The 22,265-nt window shown below is 42.2% G+C and overlaps 1 protein-coding gene across 4 annotated transcripts in view; it reads right to left on the bottom strand.

Moving 5' to 3' along the window:
* The window catches only part of mamdc2a (MAM domain containing 2a), a 117,376-nt gene extending 95,487 nt beyond the window's left edge, over positions 1-21,889 (bottom strand). Inside the window, exons 1-3 of one of the 4 annotated variants that reach the window (XM_048528312.2) lie at positions 21,621-21,887; positions 21,350-21,473; positions 21,015-21,131 (exon numbers count right to left, since the gene is read on the bottom strand). In XM_048528312.2, coding sequence (XP_048384269.1) covers positions 21,015-21,131; positions 21,350-21,380 — 148 coding nt within the window. In that variant the 5' untranslated portion in view covers positions 21,381-21,473; positions 21,621-21,887. Of the gene's footprint in view, positions 1-21,014; positions 21,132-21,349 lie in introns of all 4 variants that reach the window. The other 3 variants (XM_048528314.2, XM_059644060.1, XM_048528313.2) reach the window with 3 other exon arrangements.
* Positions 21,890-22,265: the final 376 nt, after the last annotated feature.

The raw sequence follows: 22,265 nt of genomic DNA, 5'->3' as shown, positions 1-22,265 counted from the left end.
TTCAGTTTTTACTGTTTCTATACATATATAAAACAGAGACATGCAGCTATGCATAAGCCAAGAATGTTATGTTAAACCTTTGGAAATCACCAGTCAGACCTAAGCTGCAATGTTGTGGGCACCACACGCTAGGGACGACTTCAGGCCCTTGGAGAATGTGCACAGGAAATTTATTGGAATGATGTCAGGTTCGAGGAAATGTTGTTGTGCAGAGTAAATTAGAGAAGCTGAGATTTTCTCTTTACAGCAGAGAAAATTCAGTGGAAAAGTATTACAGTCATTATTATTATTATTATGATCACAATCATAAGCAGTTGTGCTAGGGTTAAAAAAAGGACTTCGTTCTAAGGCAGGAGGGTCAGGAAGCAGATTGACTGGCACAAGAAAGGAGCTGAAGAAACCATTTTTTTATGAAGCAAATGTTGTGATCCGGAATACACTGCCTGAAATGTTTGGAGAAGAAGTTTTAGCAATAACTTTCAAAGGGGGAATTAGATTAATACTAAAAGGGATGAAAATAGTAGGGCTACAGGGAAAGAGCAGACAAGTGTGACTATTCGAATAGCACTTTCAAAGAAGTGGCACACATACAATGGGCTGAATGGCTTTATTCTGTGCTGTATCATTCTATAAGCTCCAAAAACTCACATCCCTCACCGTGATGAAAACAAATCTCACATAATCTACAATTCCTACTGTGACGTTATAGCTACAACGTTTATGTTAGCTTATCATGTTTCACGTACAGTAGTAAGATGGCCTGAGGAATGTTATCAGACAAAATAAATTCCAGGATTTATATTTTTAATCATTTGATACCTTTGTCACCCTAGACATTTGAAATGGTCACAAACACCCTCTCCAGAGTGGGGGAGAGAGAGATTTGAAGTAGTTGAATACCCAATAATAGAAACAGCAACATAGAATGTTCTGATAACATGGGTTCAAATCCCACCAGGACAAACAATGAGATTTGAATTCAATAAACTTACAGAAGTAAAATGCTGATGGTGTTACCACTGTCAATTGCTGTTAAAAAAAACTCATCCATTCACTAAATTTGCCAACCTTACCGATCTGACCTACACGTGACTCCAGATCCACCGTAATCTTTTTTTCACTCTGAATTGCCCATTGGACAGTAAGGGATGGGCAACAAATGCTGGCCTAGTCGGAAAAGCCAACACTCCATCAATGAACAATAAAAAAAGTGATCCACTATCAATATAATTCGATATTAATGACTGTTTCATTTTGTAACTCGCTTCTGCTTGAAGTAACCAATTACTAACATCAAATAGCTCAGGAATTGTAATTTCTAGGTCCAGCCAAACACCTTACTGTTTACGAGGTTTAAAAATGAGAGGGTTCCCATTTGGGATTGAGATTAGAAGATTATTTTTCACTCAGAGGGTTGTGGGTCTGTGGAATTCACTTCCCTGAATAGTAGTTGAGATTGGGTGATTAGGGGTGAGTTGGATAGATTTTTATAAATGAATGACTCAAGGACTGTGGGAAAGGAGACTGGAAAGTGGAGTTCAGGTCACAATCAGACCAAATGTGCTTTTATGAAATGGTGAAGCAGATTTGAGGCCAAATAGTCTGCACTTGCTGATAATTCCTGTGAGCTATGACAGCCCAGACATGTTATTGGGTGGACAACCCAGAGGCATAGGCTAACCATCTAGGATCACAAGTTCAAATCCCAGTGTGGCAGCTAGAAAGTTTAAATTCTGTTAAATAAAATTAAGCATCAATCTGGTTTTGAAAATTCAGTTAATGGTGACCTGGGAACCCCATTTGCTTCAGTAATAGCCACGATGGACGGAAATCTGTCCTTTGTACCTGGTCTGGACTACAGGTAACTTCAGACCCCAAGAATGTGGTTGACTCTTTAACTACCTTCTTCAGATAGAAAGTGGTAGTATCAATGACTAGCAATCTAATGGCATTGGCTAATGTGCTGGGGAACGTAGGTTCAAATCACACCACACTCTACATTTGGGATACAAAGTTAGTCTCAAATGAATACTGATTCACACAAAACCTCCTCAGCTTCTCCAATGTCCTTTAGGAATGGAAATCTGTTGTTTTTACCCAGCCTGGCCTACATGTGACCTCCGAGCCATGACAATGTGGTTGACTTCAAACAGGCCTCTGAACGGCCTTGCACACGAAGGGCAATTAGGGACGGGCAAGAAATAGTGGCCTTGCCATCAAGGCCTCCACCTCGTGAGTGAATAAAGTAAAGCATTGACCTGGAGAGCAGCTGTATGCAAGAAGGCAGCTCAACATCACCAATCGGGGATGGGCAATAAACGCTGGCCTTGCCAGGGATTCCCCTAACCCAAGAATGAATTTTTTCAAACATGATAATTTATTTCAGCTGACCATTAATGTGTGTCAGACAATATCTCTACGCTCATTGTTTCTGCAATCCATCAAACTGCCCATCTCTGAGATCTGCAAGAAGACTCGGCAAAAAAGTTGCTTAAAATATACTGGTTGACTCAACCGCTGAAAGCATTGAGAGAACCATAAACACAAGAGGGAGTGTTGACAGCTTGGCTGTGATTTAGCATAGTGAGAATAAGCAATGCCAATCCACTAAACCTTCACTAAACTATTAGAGTGGGATCAAGGCTGGAGTTTATAAATATTGCCAGCCAGTCCATAAACCGGTGATGTGCAGATTAACTTTCAGCTTCCTTTGTCAATAAAAGCTGATGGGGTTAAATAGCTGCAATAAGAGTAAACTGCGTCGAACAACTGATGTTTCTGGTTTAGACGCACCTACTGTTTCTTTTATCAAGCCACAAAGGCATGAAAGCCTGAAAGAGACAGGGGGACGGAGACAGAGAGATTGTGGGGGGACATCACAGAGAGCGCGGGGTGGGGGGTGGGGGGGAGAGAAAGAGAGAGAGAGAGAGATAGAGGAAGTGGGAAAGGATTACAGAGAGAAAAGGAAGGATGAAAGAGAGTGAGGAGCACGCAGCAGGGTGGACAGAGAGACAGAAAGACACACACACACACACACACACACACACACAAAAAGATGTTTTAGTTACAAAATTAGAGGTCTTGCCAATGCAAATATTTTTCACAGACCGGCACTAAATAAAGAGACTCAGTGAAAATGCAAAAAAGACTTGATATAGTCTATATAAAGATATAAAGATATAATCCTGACTGTAGTAAAATGTCCCAAAAGTGCCTTGGTGGAGCATTATCAGGCATTAAAGAAGGCACAGCAGGTAAGCTGGTCAAAGAGGTAGGTTTTAAGAAGTTTCTCAAGAGTGAGAAAGGTGAAGAGCTTTAGAGAGCAGCTGGAGCGATGGAAAGCAGCAAATTGAAAGAATACCAAGAGCTCAAACTGTTGCAGAGCTGAAGGGGTAAGTTCTAAATTTGCAGATGTGTCTTTTACACTAATCCAAAGGAAATAATTAGCATTATCATAACATGTGATCTTCCCTTCTGACAAACATTGACCATCCCATTGCTTCTTCGTTCGATGCTTTTTTCATTAGGAAGCCAAATTTCTACAGTACAGTAAAACCAATAATTTATCCCTTTCCTGGCACCAGAAGAGGACCACTTCACATTAACGCAGCATTGTAACCAACAAAGCTCAGTTTTTAATGTATTCATAAAAACATAAGAACTAGGAGCAGGAGTAGGCCATCCGGTCCCTCCAGCCTGGCCCGCCATTCAATAAGATCATGGCTGATCTTTTTGAGACTCAACTCCACCATAACCCTTAATTCCTTTATTGTGCAAAAATTTATCTAGCCTTGCCTTAAAAACATTCAGCAAGGTAGCTTCAACTGCTTCATTGAGCAGGGAATTCAGCTGATTCACAACACTTTGGGTGAAGAAGTTCCTCCTGACCTCAGTCCTACATCTGCTTCCCTTTATTTTGAGGTGATGCCCTCTAGTCCTAGTTTCACCTGCTAGCAGAAACAACCTCCCTGCCTCCACTTAATCTATTCCTTTTGTAATCTTAACTGTTTCTATAGATGTCCCCTCATTTTTCTGAATTCCAATGAGTGTAATCCCAGTCTACTCTGTCTCTCCTCCTAATCCAATCCTCTCAACTCTGGAATCAACTGAGTGAATGTCCTCTGCACTCCCTCCAGTATATCTCTTCTCAAGTAAGGAGACCAAAACTGCACAGGGTACTCCAGGTGCGGCCTCACCAGGACCCTATGCAGCTGCAGCATAGCCTCCCTGTTTTTAAACTCCATCCCTTGAGCAATGGCAGACAAAATTCCATTTGCCTTTTTAATTACCTGTTGCACCTGCAATCCTACTTCTAGCGATTCATGCTCAAGGACACCCAAGTCCCTCTGCACAGCAGCGTGCTACAATTTCTTACCATTTAAAACATAGTCCATTTTGCTGTTAATCCTACCAAAATGGATGACCTCACACTTATCAACATTGTGCTCCAAGTGCCAGATCTTTGCCCACTCACTTAGACCATCTATATCCCTCTGCAGACTTTCACTGTCTTCTGCACACTTTGCTCTACCACTCACCTTAGTGTCAACTGCAAATTTTGACACACCACACTTGGTCCCCAACACCAAATCATTGATGTAAATTGTAAATAATTGCAGTCCCAACACTGATCCCTAAGGCACATCACAAGCCACTGATCATCAACCTGAAAAACACCCATTTACCCCTACCCTTTGCTTTCTACTGGTCAACCAATCCTCTATCCATGCCAATACCTTACCTGTAATACAGTGCAACTTTACCTTATGTAGCAGCCTTTGGTGTGGCACCTTGTCAAATGCCTTCTGGAAATCCAGATACACCACATCCACAGGTTCCCCATTGTCCACCATACAAGTAATGTCCTCAAAGAATTCCACCAAATTAGCTAAAATATTGATCTAAGGCAATATGTATATGTAATATCTTTCTCTTCCATATTACTTAATTAGTATTTCCACTTAATGACCATCTATGACAATGCTCACCTCCATCCCTGCCTCAGCTCATCTGCTCCTGAAACACTTTCCTACACATTCTGTCACCTCTAGATCTGACCATTCCAACACTCTCTGGGCTGGCCTTCTATATTCCACCCTCTGTAAAACTGCACACCTAAAACTTAGCTGCCCGTGCCCAAACTCACAACAAATTCAACTGACGTATCACTTCTGTCCTTGGTGGACTTAACTAGTATTTGGTCTGGCAATGCTTTGAATGGAAAATTATCAGCTTTGTTACAAATTTGGTCTCACCAGTCTCAAACTCTGTCATCTTTCTGTAACTGTGTCATAACATCCCTCCAAACCAACATCTCTGCAGTCCACCAATTCTGGCCTCTTGCACATTCCCAATGATTGTTGCTAGTTTGAGCTAACACTATGGATTGATCTGCCTCCATGTGTACATCCCTAAACTGCTCTGTCCTCATTGATTCTGCCTACCATGAAGTTTGGATGTCAGGGCTCAGAGCTACGCTACAGAAGCTGCTCTCAGCCTATACTGTCCCAACTTGGAATGTGCTGTATCTATTATTATCCAGCTCTGTGGTGTGCCAATAAATTTGTATTATTATATAGAATATTGATCGTGATGTTACAACTCTCCAGAATAGTTCTTCCACCTACACTCAGAGTCTTGATATTGTGTCAAAGTTGCATTGTCATCTCATTAACACATTGGAGTAGACTGCTATTGCCTCACTTTTGGTAGCTGTCCGTCAAGCTCTGAAATTCTTCCCAAAAACTATCTGGGTGGAATCTTCCCAAACCCTGAACAACATGGGCTGTGGCAAGAAATATAGAAGAATCACAAGCAAATCAAGCGAGGCCTTTCTCAATGCTGGGAACTACAAACTGCTTTTTCCACCTTAGTTCAAGATGTGAGTTCTTGCCTGTTAGCAGTGAGAGACCCATTAACAGGGATTTATATTCGATATCACCCTCATTACTACTTAATGTTATCCCACTAATTTACAGGTTTCTATTTGATCACTTATTGGGTAGAAACGGGTTACTGGAAATTCCCAACGTGGAAGTCAGAGTGACTTCAGATCACCACTTGTTTCTCTGGACAATCCCGAACACCCATCACCAACATCTCAGAGCGTGGTCCAGGGTAGCACGTGCCAGCCTCACCGCACTCTCGTGGCACATTTCCAAAGCACTTACACTTTAAAGCTGCACTTTGAAGCACACTGGCACCTTTCATTGCAATGCTGCTGTGAGGATGTTATGCACACAGGTACCCAGCTCACTAACTGAGCCAGGCTGCATCTTGGGGCTGCTCCCCACTACCTGGAAGACCACAGCATCCCTGCCTTGCTTTACCAGGTGTTGCCTTTTAGTTTGTCCTCTCAGCCAGAAGCTAACAGAAGTACAAATTTCTGCCTTGCGTCACTGTTCAGTGTAGGCACAATCACAGGCTGGACATGTTGCTGTACGGCACCTTACTACATCCTTATCACACCTTCACACGTAGCAAAAATACAGCATGTGTTTTGATCAAATAGCCGCATCTCAAACTCAAAGTGCTCAGTCAAGACCAGGGAGGCACGTTTTAATCAGGGAGACATCCTTTGAACAGACAGCACTTTGTGCTCTCAGATCCAATCCCAACTTTGTAATTAAGCCTGCTAACAAAGGTTGTGCTGTTGTTGTCTGATGGACTTACCTCTACACTGCAGAGGCTGAGCGCCAGCTTTCAGATACCTCCTCCTATCTCCCCCAGAACATGACCCCACCATTGTGTCCACAACATTCACTAACCTCATTTCTCTCCACAGATGCTGCCAGATCCACTGAGTTTCTCCAGCTGTTTGTTTTTGCTTCAGATCATCAGCGTCTCATTTTATCAAAATGGATCAGGAGTTACCTCGCATCAATAATCTTATTCGGAAACTGTTAGTTCCATTGTAATTAATTAAAGTAGGGCCTCACAAAAAAATGTTGCAAAGCCTTTCATCACAGAAGTGGAAGAATTGCAAAGCCCAATTGGACAGTTGAATTGACTGGTCATCCTAACAACGTCAGACGCCCAGTTCTGAAATATTAGAATTGAGTACAACAATGAAAAAGATGGAACATGTTATTCAGGTGAATAAAACAATGAGAAGGTTAAAAATAGAACACTGTCTTCTGCAATGACCATAACTGGAAGATGCCAGGAAATGAAATTTGTTGTTAATAGATGTAAATGTCTGTGATAAGTTTCCAACTGCAAGAGAGTTTATAGGTTTTCTTGTGGAAAAAGGAATTAGATGCTGCGCTTTAGCTTGGGAAGCTAAGAATATCAGAAGGATGTTAAAAAGAACTTTAACGGCAAAGACATTTACAAAGACATTGAAAGACATGCAAAAATCTCCAAATTCAAATTCCGAGCGGAGCAGAGACAGTGGGCTGGAGCCCTAAGTGGAGCGGGGACAGTCAGTGGGCAGGAGGCCTGAGCGGGGGCAGTCAGTGACAGTCAGTGGGCTGGAGGCCTGAGCAGGGATGGTCAGTGGGCTGGAGGCCAGAGCGGAGCAAAGACAGTCAGTGAGCTGGAAGCCTGAGTGGAGCGGGGGCAGTCAGTGGGCTGGAGGCCAAAGCGAAACAGGGATGGTCAGTGGACTAGAGGCCTGAGCGGATCAGGGACGGTCAGTGGTCTGGAGGCCAGAGTGGGGATGGTCAGTCGGCTGGAGGCCGGAGCAGAGCGGGGACGGTCAGTGGGCTGGAGGCCAGAGTGGGGATGGTCAGTGGGCTGGAGGACTGAGAAGAGCAGAATGGTTGTTGGACTGAGGACCGGTGCAGGTGGGCAGCGGCTTGCGAATCCAGTTAGACCACGTGGAAGCCTCATGTGCTGATCTAGTGCAGGCCCATAATAGAAAGACTGTGATGTTTATCTTTCTCATTTTTTCTAACATATACTATAAATAACTGTCAGTAATGTAACATTTGTCTTTTCATTTTCCCTTTATTTCCCTGCTTTGTATCTACACTCTATGCCTAGGTACCTGGTACCTAAGATGGCACCATGTGGGTCAACATGGTAAACTCTCACTGTCTTCCCGTTCTTCTGCACTTGAGTATGTTTGCTTATAAGGATTTTCTATTCTATAAACTATAGGTGTCAGTTATCTAGTTCTTTAACATGAAAAAGAGCAAGCTCAAAGAAATTGTTGGACATCGTAGAAAAAGGATCATTGGAACTTTAACATGCAAGGGGAAAGAAGAATTCAACATGTTGCTAGTTTGCATATTTTGCTTTGATTGTGTATTATAACATTATAACTAAACTATTATTGGGTTATTTAAAAATAATAAAAGAGAATATGTTATTATCTAACATGGTCTGAAAGGATGCCTGAGAATGATGGAACAGGTGATGGATATAGTTAAAGGTTAATTGAGGGCGAATTGTTTGTATGAATATTAGGAGCTGGTAATCAGCTAAACAGCGTTTAAGTTTTAAGGAGCATGTTTAACTGAAAGAACGCTTTCACTAAAAGCGTGGGCCTAGACTGCGTTCAAAGACATTTATCTTCAAGTGTATAACATGTATCTGCTATGCTTGTCCTTCTAGATGGTAGAAGTCATGGCTTTGGAATGTGCTGTGAAAGGAACAATGGTGAGCTGTTGCAGTATATCTTGTGGATGGCACATACTGCTGCCACTCAGTCAGGGCTTAAGGAAGTGCATGGTTAAGGTAAGGGATGAGGTGCTGATCAATAATTCTGCATTGTCCTCGATGGTGTCAAGCTTCTCACATGTATGTCAAATGTAGAGTGTTGTCAGCTCTGAAATCCACAGAGCAGTCAAATAGGCTGAGGGGATGAAACAAATGACCGATCCAAGCCTGACCCCCTTCCTGCGGATCAGAGCAAGTTAAAAGTATGTTTCTGCCCAGCACACTAGCTCAGTCTGCCTGCCTAGCTGTGTATTTTCTCACTGCAGTCACTCTGTTACTCCTACATTCTTGGAACGAGATCAGTTGTGTGAGAGTGTTTTAGCTTTGGCTTGTTGCTGCTCAGGAGAGACTGAAAGAAAAACACTTGCGGATCCTGGGCAATGTTAAACGAGACAACAACCATTGCCAATATAATGGAGCAGCTGCTGCTCTATAAATAACTGTCACTACCACCCTACTATAGCTCCCCTCTTGGCTCAGAGTTCCCTCCCATTCCAATCATATTTAGTTGTTAACTGAAACAAGTGCATTTCTAAGTTTACAATTAAAACAATATGCTCTTTCAGATAAATTAAGTCCACAGTTACAGTTAATGAAGTGCTGATTGGAATCATTTTCACCTTTTTAATTCTATATCTCTATCTGGATTACTAGAGTGTGAGTCAAGTGGTATTATCACTAGACTGTTAATCCAGACACTCAGCTAGTTCTGGGGGCCCAAGTTCAAATCCCACCATGAAATCATACCTTTGAGACAACATCCCAGACACCATCATGTCCTGTCACACTGACAGGATGCACCCAACAGAGGTGGCAACACAGTGGTGTACAGTCGGAAGGGAATTGCCCTGGGAGTCCTCAAAATCGACTCCAGACCATATGAAGTCTCATGGCTTCATGTTAAACATGGACAAGGAAACCTCCTGCTGATTACCACATCCCTTGGCTAATGAATCAGTACTCATCATGTTGAACAACAGTTGGAGGAAGCACCGAAGGTGACAAGGGTGGCAAGAGATTTCAATATATCCCAACAGGAGCGACTCGGCAGCACCACTATTGATCAAGTTGGTCACGTCCTAAAGGACATAGCTATTATACGAAGTCTGCAGCAGGTCATGAGGGAACCAACAAGAGGGAAACACACACTTGACCTCATCTATACTAAACTTCCAACTGAAGATTCAGCTGTCCATGACAGTATTGATAAGAGTGACCACCACACAGTACTTGTGGAGACAAAGTCCTGCTTTCACAATTGAGAATAACTTTCATCATGTTGTGTGGCATTATCACCGTGCTAAATGGGACAGACTTTGTACAGATCTAGCAACCGGTCTGTGCATCTATGAGGCGCTGTGGGCTATTAACAGCAACAGAATTGTACTCCAGCACAAACTGCAGTCTCATGACCCAGCATATCCACCACTCATCCACTACCAGTTTAATGGAGAGTGCAGAAGGGCATGTCAGGAGCAGCACCAGCCATACCTGAAAATGAGGTGTCAACCTGGTGAAGCCAACAAACAGGACTATTTGCATGACAAACAGCATAAGCAGCAAGTGATTGACAGAGTGTGATGCTGCTATGGCTTCAAGGGGCATAATTTTGTTTTTTTTTCTGAAGAGAGGTTTTAAAATGCAGGCACTGAGCTGTCTATTTGAACCCAATGAAGTAAACAGCTTGTGAGGCCTTAGGTTTTTTTTTAAAGTTGGAACAATAGAAGCAGCCTGAATGGGTGGAGTCAGACTCACACAGAACAAGGGTTTTAGTTTAATTTTCAGTAGTTGTTGGGGCTTTGAAGCTGATTGTGGAAGCTGCTACGTTCTCTTTTTGTCTTTGCTACAGCTAAAAGCTTGGGTTCTTTCTGTTACGAGAATGTGAAACAATCTGATTTACTGAATTTGCCATTGCAAAGGGTGTGTTTATGGCTTGTTACTATTTTGGAAAACGGTGCAGTTAGTAGTTAAATAATCTATTATTCTGTTACTTTTTCAATGGAGTTAGAGTTGTACAAATTCTTCTTTCTTTTGTTCGTATTTTAACAGTAGGGTAAAAATAAAGTGGGAACTGAAAGAACTGGAAAACTGAAACAAAAGCAAAAATAACTGGAAAATCTCAATAGGTCTGGCAGCACCTGTGGGAAGGAATCAGCTAGTGTTTCAAGTCCAGTGACCCTTCATCTGAACAGTTCTGAACAGTTCTTCCATTCTGAAGAAGGGTCACTGGATCTGAAACAAACTCTAATTCATCTCTATTGGATGCTTCCGGACCTGCTGAGATTTTCAAGCAATTTCTGTTTTCGTTTAAGAATAAAGTACATTTTTCTTAACCAATCGAATTACACCTGAAACATAGCACCTTACACTTACCTTTTAATAAGATAAAAATTGGGGTCTAGGCTATCGCTTTAATATATTTGAAGGGGGTTTGGTCTGGTCCAATACAAGAGCTAAGTATCCCACAGGCAACAAAGCAGATCTAAGCTCTGTAGTCCTGCCACATCTAGTTGTGAATGGTGGTGAACAATTAAACAAACTGACTGGAGGAGAAGGCTCCACAAATATTCCCATCCTCAATGATGGAGTAGCCGAGTTTATCAATGCAAAAGATAAGGCCGAAGCATTCGCATCAATCTTCAGCCAGAAGTGCCCAGTGTATGATCCATCTTGGCCTCGTCCAGTGGCCCCCATGATGATAATATTCAGCCAACTTGATTCACTCCACACATATCAAGAAAAACAGTTAAGAGATACTGGATACTGCAAAGGCTTTGGGTCCTGACAATGTTCCAGCAATAGGACTGAAACGTTGTTCTTCAGAAGTTGCCACTCCCCTAGCCAAGCTGTTCCAGTATAATTATAACACTGGCATCTACCTGACTAAGTGGAAATTGCCTAGATTTGTTGTTACACAAAAAAGCAGGAAAAATCCAACCCAGCCAATTACCACCTCATCAGTCTACTTTCAGTCATCAGTAAAGTGATGGAAGGTGCCATCAACAGTACTTGATCAACAATAACCTGTTCACTGAAACCCAGTTTGGGTTCCACCAGGACAACTCAGCTCTAGACCTGATTACAGCCTTGGTTCAAACATAGACAAAAGAGCTCAACTCCAGAGGTGAGGCGAGACTGACAGCCCTTGTCATCAAGGCTGCATTCAACTGAATGTGGCACCATGCAGCCCTAGCAAAATGGAAATCAATGCATATCGGGGGCAAACTCTCCATTGATAGGAGTCATACCTGGCACCTAGGAAAATGGTTGTGGTTGTTGGGGATCAGTCATTTCAGCTCCAGGACATCTCTGCAGGAGTTCCTCCGGATGATGTCCTCGTCACAACCACCTTCAGCTGCTTCATTAATGATCTTCCCTCCCCATAATGTCGTAATGGGAATGTTTATCAATGATTGCACAATGTTCAACATCATTTGTGACTCCCCAGGTCTCAAGCAGTCCATTTTCAAATGTTACAAGATCTGGACAACATCCAGGTTTGGGCTGACAAGGTACAACTGATATTCGCACCATATAAATGCCATGCAACAATAATGTCCAATAAGGGACAATCTAGCTACTGCCCCTTGACATTCAATAATGTTATTATCTCTGAATCCCCACTACCAACATCCTGGAGGGTTACCACTGGCCACAAACTCTACTGGATTCCCATATAAACACAGTGGCTACAAGAACAGATCAGAGGTTAGGAATACTGCGATAAGTAAATCATTTCCTGACTTCCCAAAGTCTGTTCACCATCTACAAAACACAAGTCAGGAATGTGATGGAATGCTCTCCAGTTGGTTGGGTGGGTCTGGCTCCAACAACACTCAAGAAGCTTGACACCATCCAGGACAAAGCAACCCACTTGACTGGCATCACAGCACCAAGCATTCACTCTCTCCACCCCCAATGCTCAGTAGGAGTAGGATGTACTATCTACCAGATACAAGAAATACAACAAAGATCCTTAAACAGTACCTTTCAAACCTATAATCACTTGCATATCGAAGGACAAAGGCAGCAGATACACAGGAACACCATCACCTGAAGTTCTCCTCCAAGCCACTCAGCATTCTGACTTGGAAATATATCTTCATTCCTTCACTGTCACTGAGTCAAAATCCTGGAATTCCCTCAGCATATGGATTGCAACGGTTCAAGAAGGCAACTCACCAACAGCTTCTCAAGAGAAAATTGGAATGGGCAATAAATGCTGGCCAGCCAGCAATGCCCGCACCTGAATAAAAAAATCACACTCAGGAGCCAACATTACATTTCTCTTTACCACTCAACTAAAATCTTGTTTATATATTTTTGATTTGAGTGATGTTGGCATCACTGACAAAACCAGCATTTATTGTCCATCTTGATTGCTTGTAGGCGAGACTTGTTTGCGAGGCTATTTTATGGCTGCTAACTGCCCTCTGAAAATTGCCTAGAAGAAAGCTCACCACTACCTCCTGATCAGCAGCTAGGTTTGGGCAATAAAAGCCAACCTTTACAACAACATCCATATCCACTGAAAAAGCAAATGGATGGGATAGTGATTAATCCTTCCTGACCCAAACAGTCATGAGAACGTGGAACTAGCTGTCATAATTAAATGTCGAGGAGAATATCATAGATGTATTTGAGAAGAAGCTAGATATGCACATTATGAGAAAAGAAGAGAAGGATCTACTGAGAAAGCTTGTGTAACATAAACACCAGTTTAGTCAGGTGGATCAGTTTCCTTGCTGAAAATTGATGAGTGGTACTTCCCCAGAATAACTGATCAAACAATATCATTAAAAAAGGCTTCAGAGAGTATTTCTGTTACACAGTTAGGGAATTCCTCATCAGCACAGCTGAACTGACCAATGTATATCTGCAAGCCAGTGCACTTTAAAGACAGACTGAATAATTTGTTGGAATAATAAGTCCAAGTGTCTAGATACTGGACTGTTTGATTAAAATGGAAAAATTGATTTTCCTTCTTTCACCTTCTCAATCAATGAAATTTGAGAGTCTTGCATTTTTAAATGTATAGCCACAATAATGATGCTGTTATAGAGTTGTACAGAATGAAGTCATGTGGCCCATCCAATCCATGACAGCTGCCTAGGATGCAGTCCAGTCAATCTCACTTCCTCTGTTCATTTTCCATAGGCCAGCGAGTTTATTTCCCTTAAGAACCCACACATTTTTTTCTGAAATGATCCATCATCTCTGCTTTGAGCATTCTTGTGGGTAGCAAAATTCACTTCATTACCACTTCCTGCATTTGTAAAAACAGTTCTTCCTTACAACCACCCTCTTACTCCCTTGCCTAAAATATATATCCCCTAGTCACTGTGCCATCAGCTGATGAGAACAGCTTTTTTTCGTCTACCTGATCTAAACCTTTCATAATTGAGTACACATCGAGCAAATCTCCCCTCAACCTCTGTCTCCAAGGAGAAGAATTCCAGTTTCTCCAATCTAACCTTGTAGCTAAGATCCCTCAAAAGGAAGTGAACTGTTCTGCTGAATTTCCTCTGCATACTATTAAGGACCATCATATCCTTCCTAAAGTGTGGGGCAAATAGAGCGTTACAAAGATTCTATATAATTTCCCTATGTTTGTACTCAATTCCTCAATTTATGAAGCCTGATAGGCCATTTGCTTTGGTAATTACTCCTTATACATGTACAACCACATTCAAGATCCCTGTCCATAAAGCCCCTGGAACAAGAATTCAATATCGCTCTGCATCACAAAAACAGCCTTCCAGACAATTGAGCTAACTTACTTTTCAATTTAGTAAGATCTGACTGAAAAGCCAGTGGCAATAAAAGGGTCCAACCGCAGCAGCCTCTCCCAAGTCAACATGCCCAGCATTGAGTCATTTATCAGTCAAAACTAGAGAAGTGCATGTTCATATAACAGACTTCTAAGTAACTACACTAACTCAGTCATGGTTGAAGACTCCCAAGAGTACACTGCGAACACTTAATATCACCACCTCCTGCTGAATGTCCTTGAGGGTCAAGACTGACCAAAATGGACAAGGTTTATCAAGAAGACCCTAAACACACAAATACTTCATTAGAAGCACGCTGAGACAAAGTCGAGATGCTAAGGAATGCAGAGAAACCTCCAAGCATCTCAACTACTCAACTCTTCTAGCAGCTGTTGGCCTGGATGTGGCCTATGTAGACCACACACAGGATTTACCAACCCCTCATAACCCATCAAGTTAAAAGGTTAATCTAATCTCTGTCTACACTCTATTCCATCTACCTGCCTTAGTTAGATGTCCCTTCAAAACCTTGTTTTGCAACAATCTATCAATCCTGGTTTAAAATTGTTAATTGAATGAACATCTACTGAACTTCTATTTATGTGAAGTGTTTCCCATCTGCTCTCCTGATTGAGCTGGCCCTGATATGAAGATTTTGTCCACTTCTAAACTTTTGCAAAAAGGGGAAGTTGTTATTTTTCCATTTAATCCTAGTCATTCCTTCTGAAGTTCTGAAAAACCTCAATCAAATTGCCTCAAACTATTGGAATGGTGGAGATGAAAATCCTGGCAGCATTTACAGTTGGATGTTGCAATCATTTCTGGTTGAATGATGATGTGTGAGAATGAGCCAATGGCTTCCCACCAATGTGATTCACTGGCAGGTGACAAATGCAGCCCACTCTCTTCCTAATTGCCTGAAGACATTAACCAACAAAGTGATTCAGAATGTGTTTTAATTGGAGTCATTTTGAAAGAAAAGGGCACACTAACCCCATTTTATCTCCTTAACACTCTTAGTCGAATCTATCCTGGCAGCTCTGAAATTTGTATAACTTATCAATGTAGGAAAACATCCCAAGGTACTTCACAGACATAATTTGACACTGAGGAAATATTAGGCCAGGTAACCAAAAACTTGAGTAAAGAAGTAACATTTAATGAGGGTCTTATGGAGGCACCAAAGGTGTGCAAAGGTATAGGGAGAAAATTTTAGAGCTTAAAGCCCAGAGAACATAGGCAGAATGATTAAAACCAGGGAAGAGGAAGAGGGGAGAACTGCAAGAGTACAGAATTGTCAGAGTTATAGGGGAATACAAGTTTGCAAAGATAGCAGATGACTGAGTGGGTCAGGGTGGAGTGAAACGTGGGGGAGGGTCCATTAACAGATTTGAAAACAAGTGGGAGAAGTTTAAATTTGAAGTATTTGAAGCTAAGGCGACAGTTGATGTTGATTGGCAAACAGGATTTAGTGCGGGTTAGGATGAATTGTAATTTATAAAAGATGGGAAGTTTGGTTAGAGAATATTGGATTAGAATTCTGGATGTAATGAAAGCATGGCTTAGAGGCTGAGAAATCTAGGCGGTTTCCTTCCACAAACTAGCATAACTCATCATCATCTCATGTCAAAACTGATCATCAAAATCCAAATTTCTATCAACATGTTTTTTGGTAAATCTCACTTCAAACTTTTGACAGATGAAATGAAGAATCTCTAACACTTGCCTAGTAGCACAGAACTTAATTATTACTGCAAAGAGAATTATGTTCCTGAACCTATTGGCGAGACAAACAATGCAAAATTTCAAATGCTTACAACAATTTATAGTTCATGAAAATACTCCTAAGAATGAGTAAGAGTACATTCTAAATGGTGAGAAGTTATAAATTGTGAAAATTCAGAGAGATTGGGAATCTAAATACAGAAATCACCAAAAATTAATGGATAAGTACAAAGACAATGAAAAGGTGCTAATGATCATCATCTCAACAGGGCTGCAATCCAACAGTGGTAAGAATTATGTTACAACAGTACAGAGCTCAGAATATTTCAAGTATTGTGTTCAGTCCTGGCAATCATGGCTAGGGGAAGATATATTGTCCATGGTGAAAGTGAAGCACAGATTCACCAGTACAGTATCAGTGCTACAGCAGTTAAAATATGAACACAGCTGCATAAACTTGGCATCGATGCTTTTCTTAAACAAACTGTCTGGAGATATAATGACACATCCTCTAGAGTAGATGGGACTTGAACCCAGGCCTCTCGACGTGAGATAGGAACAGAGTCACGATATCACAAGGGGCTTACTAGGGTGTATTCCTGTCAGTATGAAAGATTACTTGTGGTTATTTAAATAGGACAGTAAGTATTTCCAGTTGTTGTTGTTAGGGGACTGGGGGAAGAGAGCGAAGCAAGGCATCGTTATCACATCATTCACAGGTGATATCAGTAATAACTTCCTCACACAAAGGTAATGGAAATGTGGAAATTCCACCCACTCCTAAGCCTACTGAGGCTGTAGTTCAACTGAAAAAGAGATTGATGGAATTTCACTTAAATAAGGATATTAAAGATTACAGAATTAAAATAGCTGGCTGTAATTAAAATACATGATGCTATCTATCTTATCAGCCTAGTGGCTCTTGTAGTGCACTGACAGTGTCACTAACTGTGACCCAGGAGGCCTGGGTTCAAGTTTCAACTGCTCCAAATTATGCATTGTCCTGACTTGGAAATACATCACTGTTCCTCACCGCTTCTGGATCACAATCCTGGAATTTCCTTCCCAACAGCACTGAGGGGCTAGCCAAAGACACCCACATCCCATGAATGAATAAACAAAAAGAATTTACAAAGCGCTTCCATCCAATGTAATGTTTTATATATCCTATTTGTATATATATACATATATAACCACATTTGTCCCTGCTCTGTTTTCAAAAATTCATAGGATGTGGACATCTTTGGCAAGACCAGACAGCATTTAATACGTAGATAATAAAATGTGAGGCTGGATGAACACAGCAGGCCAAGCAGCATCTCAGGAGCACAAAAGCTGACGTTTCGGGCCTAGACCCTTCATCAGAGAGGGGGATGGGGGGAGGGAACTGGAATAAATAGGGAGAGAGGGGGAGGCGGACCGAAGATGGAGAGCAAAGAAGATAGGTGGAGAGGGTGTAGGTGGGGAGGTAGGGAGGGGATAGGTCAGTCCAGGGAAGACGGACAGGTCAAGGAGGTGGGATGAGGTTAGTAGGTAGCTGGGGGTGCGGCTGGGGGTGGGAGGAAGGGATGGGTGAGAGGAAGAACCGGTTAGGGAGGCAGAGACAGGTTGGACTGGTTTTGGGATGCAGTGGGTGGGGGGGAAGAGCTGGGCTGGTTGTGTGGTGCAGTGGGGGGAGGGGATGAACTGGGCTGGTTTAGGGATGCAGTGGGGGAAGGGGAGATTTTGAAACTGGTGAAGTCCACATTGATACCATATGGCTGCAGGGTTCCCAGGCGGAATATGAGTTGCTGTTCCTGCAACCTTCGGGTGGCATCATTGTGGCAGTGCAGGAGGCCCATGATGTCATTGTGGCAGTGCAGGAGGCGATGCCACCCGAAGGTTGCAGGAACAGCAACTCATATTCCGCCTGGGAACCCTGCAGCCATATGGTATCAATGTGGACTTCACCAGTTTCAAAATCTCCCCTTCCCCCACTGCATCCCTAAACCAGCCCAGTTCATCCCCTCCCCCCACTGCACCACACAACCAGCCCAGCTCTTTCCCCCCCACCCACTGCATCCCAAAACCAGTCCAACCTGTCTCTGCCTCCCTAACCGGTTCTTCCTCTCACCCATCCCTTCCTCCCACCCCCAGCCGCACCCCCAGCTACCTACTAACCTCATCCCACCTCCTTGACCTGTCCGTCTTCCCTGGACTGACCTATCCCCTCCCTACCTCCCCACCTACACCCTCTCCACCTATCTTCTTTGCTCTCCATCTTCGGTCCGCCTCCCCCTCTCTCCCTATTTATTCCAGTTCCCTCCCCCCATCCCCCTCTCTGATGAAGGGTCTAGGCCCGAAACGTCAGCTTTTGTGCTCCTGAGATGCTGCTTGGCCTGCTGTGTTCATCCAGCCTCACATTTTATTATCTTGGAATCTCCAGCATCTGCAGTTCCCATTATCTCTGATAGCATTTAATACGTATCCCACTTGTCCTTGAGAAATGGGTCGTGAGCCACTTCCTTCAAAACGACCAAGTGGTATGCCAGGCTATTTCAGTGGGCAGTTAAGAGCCACCCATTTTGCTGTGATCTGGAATCACACAGGTGAGACCAAGTAAGAACAGTAGGTTTCTTCCCTTAATGGATATCAGTGAAACAGTTCAGTTTTATTACCAGTACTGATACTATTTAATCCAAATTCGATTGAATTAATAGAATTATTAAATTCCCCATTTTCCCAGGTTGGGATTCACATCTGTTTAACTGACTGGTTTACTCATGGGAGCATCTTAGGGTATGTGGTATGTATAGTTGGGTGGTTCGTTTTACATCAGCTTCTCAAAAAGGTTAATCATCAAATGTTATTAATTATGAGAGACCTTGTTTGTTATATAATTGCTAAACTGTCTGCTACAAAGTAAATATGTCAGTCTGGCCACTCTTCAGGCCAGATCATTATTTATCCCAAACTAACAGGAGAAACAGAAACAATTCTGAGGAATGGTCACCAGGGTCCCAAAACATTAACTCTAATTTCTCTTCACAGCTGCTGCCAGACCTACTGAGCTCTTCCCGCAATTTCTGTTTTATGCTTCTGATGTACAGCATCTTTCCTTCAGTTTTTTTAAAAAGAGAAACAGTTAATTTACCTCAAAGTTGATTGTGAGGTTTTCACACCTGAAGTGGCTGCTGCACTTCCTATATTGTAACAGTGACCACCCTTCAACAAAAATTACTTTTGATTGGAAAGCACCCTGGAATGTCCTGGATTTATGGAAGGTACTATTTTAACACAGGACTTTCTCTCCCTAAATATGCACTATTCTGCTCCACCTTCATTTTCCTTCAGCAACAAACTGCAATTAGATATCAAATATGATATCTAATTGAATGTCATCCCATTCACCAGAGCTGTGGACAGATGGTTCAGTCCATCAGTGTTTCAAACCATTGTGCATTCCAGCATGTGGTGCTCATTTATCACTTATGACAACTTACAAAAGCACAGAACTTCCAAATGTAATAAAAGAATTATTAGAAATGTTATCTGCATGTTCCAGGAATATTTCACAAAAGTCACCCCACCCTGTGATCAGGCAGTTTTAACTCATTGAATTCGTATGTTTCACTTGAGATGTTTAAGGTTCAATAGAGACTAGCTCCTTGCAGCAGAGAAGATTAAGTGGAGATTTCATGGATGTATGCAGAGTTATTGAGTTTTGATACAATAAACTAGAAAAACAGCACCAGAAAGACAATTAACCAAAGGACTTAAGGCAAAGACATTAGTAAAGGACTAAATAGAATAGAGTTTGTATAATGCAACGAATTACGATCTGGAATGCACTGCCAAAGGAGATGCAACACTAACTTTTCAAAATTTAATTGGATATATCCTTGAAAAAGGAAAATAAAGCAGGGATATGGGAAAAGAGCAAGGGATTGAGTCTAATTGATAGTTCTTTCAGGGAGTAAGTACAGGTTCTATGGACTGATGGCTTCCTTTTCTGCTGAGTCATCTATGGTTCTAACCAACACAACATTCCACATTTGTGTTGGGAGAGTTAGCATGATTTATTTGTGATAACAAGGTGTAGAGCTGGATGAACACAGCAGTCAAGCAGCATCAGAGGAGCAGAAAAGCCTGTATTGCAGACCTCATCTGGGGAAGCATACATGTCTGGAGTACGCAGCTAATGCGGAATAAAGTGGTTTGTGACAATGATTGGAAGATCTTGAGATTGGAATTGCACTTGCGTATCAAACTAGAACCTGAACTGTAAGATATATGCATCATCTAGCACTTCACTGCTGTAAACTTGTCGATAGGAAAATGCTCCCTTATATCACAGCCCACCTGTGCTCCACAAATGCAGAAACCCATAGTAACGAGTTCAAAGCTAAGTGTGATTCCATGTTAATATCTAAATTTAAAATGCACGCAAAGGACAACCTGAGCATGATAAGCCTGTAAGATCTAATACGCCTTTTAAAAAAATCTGACCCGTCCCTATCTCCATCACAGGTCATAGGGGTGGCTCTTGGAGTGTTCAATCGATGTCATTCGGTGTCCAAAAACGACCTGCTCCAGCTACACTCACGCACAAAACATCTTTGCATCTGCCAGAGGGCGCTTTGGAAAGTGCACAAGAACCTGAACCGTTAATGCGTTGCAAAACTACAAGCACTTCAAATGTCGTGCCTGAACTGCTGCTGTTTAAGGGGGTTGAGAGCGAGAACGCTGGATTGTCTAGCATTCCACTCAATAGTTGTTTCACTCCTTGTGTATTGCTTAGCTGAGCATCTGCTGCAGAGTTTGCTCTCGAATATAATCGACCGGCGCTATCATATCAGCGGATTATTTGCCTACCTTGTAAATTCACGATCCACGGATCATTATTGGGATCTGACTCGTAGCCACACGTGCCGTCCTCAAAATCGCACGAACCGTTACCTCCCAAAATATCGGCACTGCCAAACTGTACGACTTTATGGACCACACACAAACACACACGCAAATATACACATGTACAAGATACAAGGGACAAGAATAAACAAAGTTAAAAATGCAACAAATTCAAAATGCTTATTTTTTCAAAAACTAGCCTCACCTTGCAGATTCCAAACTGTTACTTTTTACAGGTTCAGAATGCAATCTCTTAGTGGACTGTATGTTAATATAGAAATACTTTAGTGGGCATTTACCGTGTAGAATTAAAAATATGAGAGGCGTCATGGCGTATGGTTAAAATCCAAAGTTGTCATCCAGTGTTGTAATTCAAACTTCCCTTAAACTCAGTGTCATTCAGCAGTTCAGCAGCTTGGTGTCCTGCAAGGAGATGGGATGGGACGAGAGAAGGGAGAGAGGCGAGCTGCTTTGCTTCTGTCAGATTTTAGCAGCAGAGATATCCCACGGGGCGGAGAGAGTGCAAGGAAAAAATAGTAAATGATTTCCAGATTGGCGGGATACACCTACCCGAATAGAAGCAGCTCGGCGGTTGTTAAAATAAAAACACTGTTAGCAGAGTGAAGCATAGATAGCACCCCACTGTCTTTCTGTGGTTACTGCACATTCAAAGAGTGACAAAGGTTGCCTGTTTGATGATCTGTCGTCACGAGCCCCTCTCCTCAGAAACTCCACTGATTATTTGCATAGAGGCATAGTTTTTGCAGCTGACCATTATAGTTGGTGGATAAAAGGCGAGAACAGCCGAGCCGAGAACAGTTTTGTCATTGTCAAGGGAGAAAGAGAGCGCGAGAGCTGGGAAAGGGAGGTGGGAGTCAAAGTTTGGAGTTTTCTTGGGAATGCTGATTTCGAAGGCAATTTCTTTCGGCTCTCAATGACATAAGATGACAAAGCCTCGTTTATTAAACACTCAGAAAACTTTTATCAGTGCTTTCAGAGTGCTGCCAATTTTTGCTTGTTAAAAGACATCAGATTCTATCTGTCAGGCCCACTTTCATGTTGCTGTTGTTTGCTGCCAAATTATTTGAGAGCCAGTGATACATTCCACATCGAGACGGGTCGTTGAATCAGGAGTGAAACTGAGGACCAGTCGTGCCCGACTGCATTGTGATAAAATAGACATGCATGTTTGATTCTCGGCATAATGCTATAGGG

The sequence above is a fragment of the Stegostoma tigrinum genome, chromosome 3, assembly GCF_030684315.1.
Source record: "Stegostoma tigrinum isolate sSteTig4 chromosome 3, sSteTig4.hap1, whole genome shotgun sequence".
NCBI classification, from domain to species: Eukaryota; Metazoa; Chordata; class Chondrichthyes; order Orectolobiformes; family Stegostomatidae; genus Stegostoma; species Stegostoma tigrinum.
The sequence above is the reverse complement of the archived record's forward strand: the minus strand, read 5'-3'. Positions and strand labels throughout refer to the sequence as shown.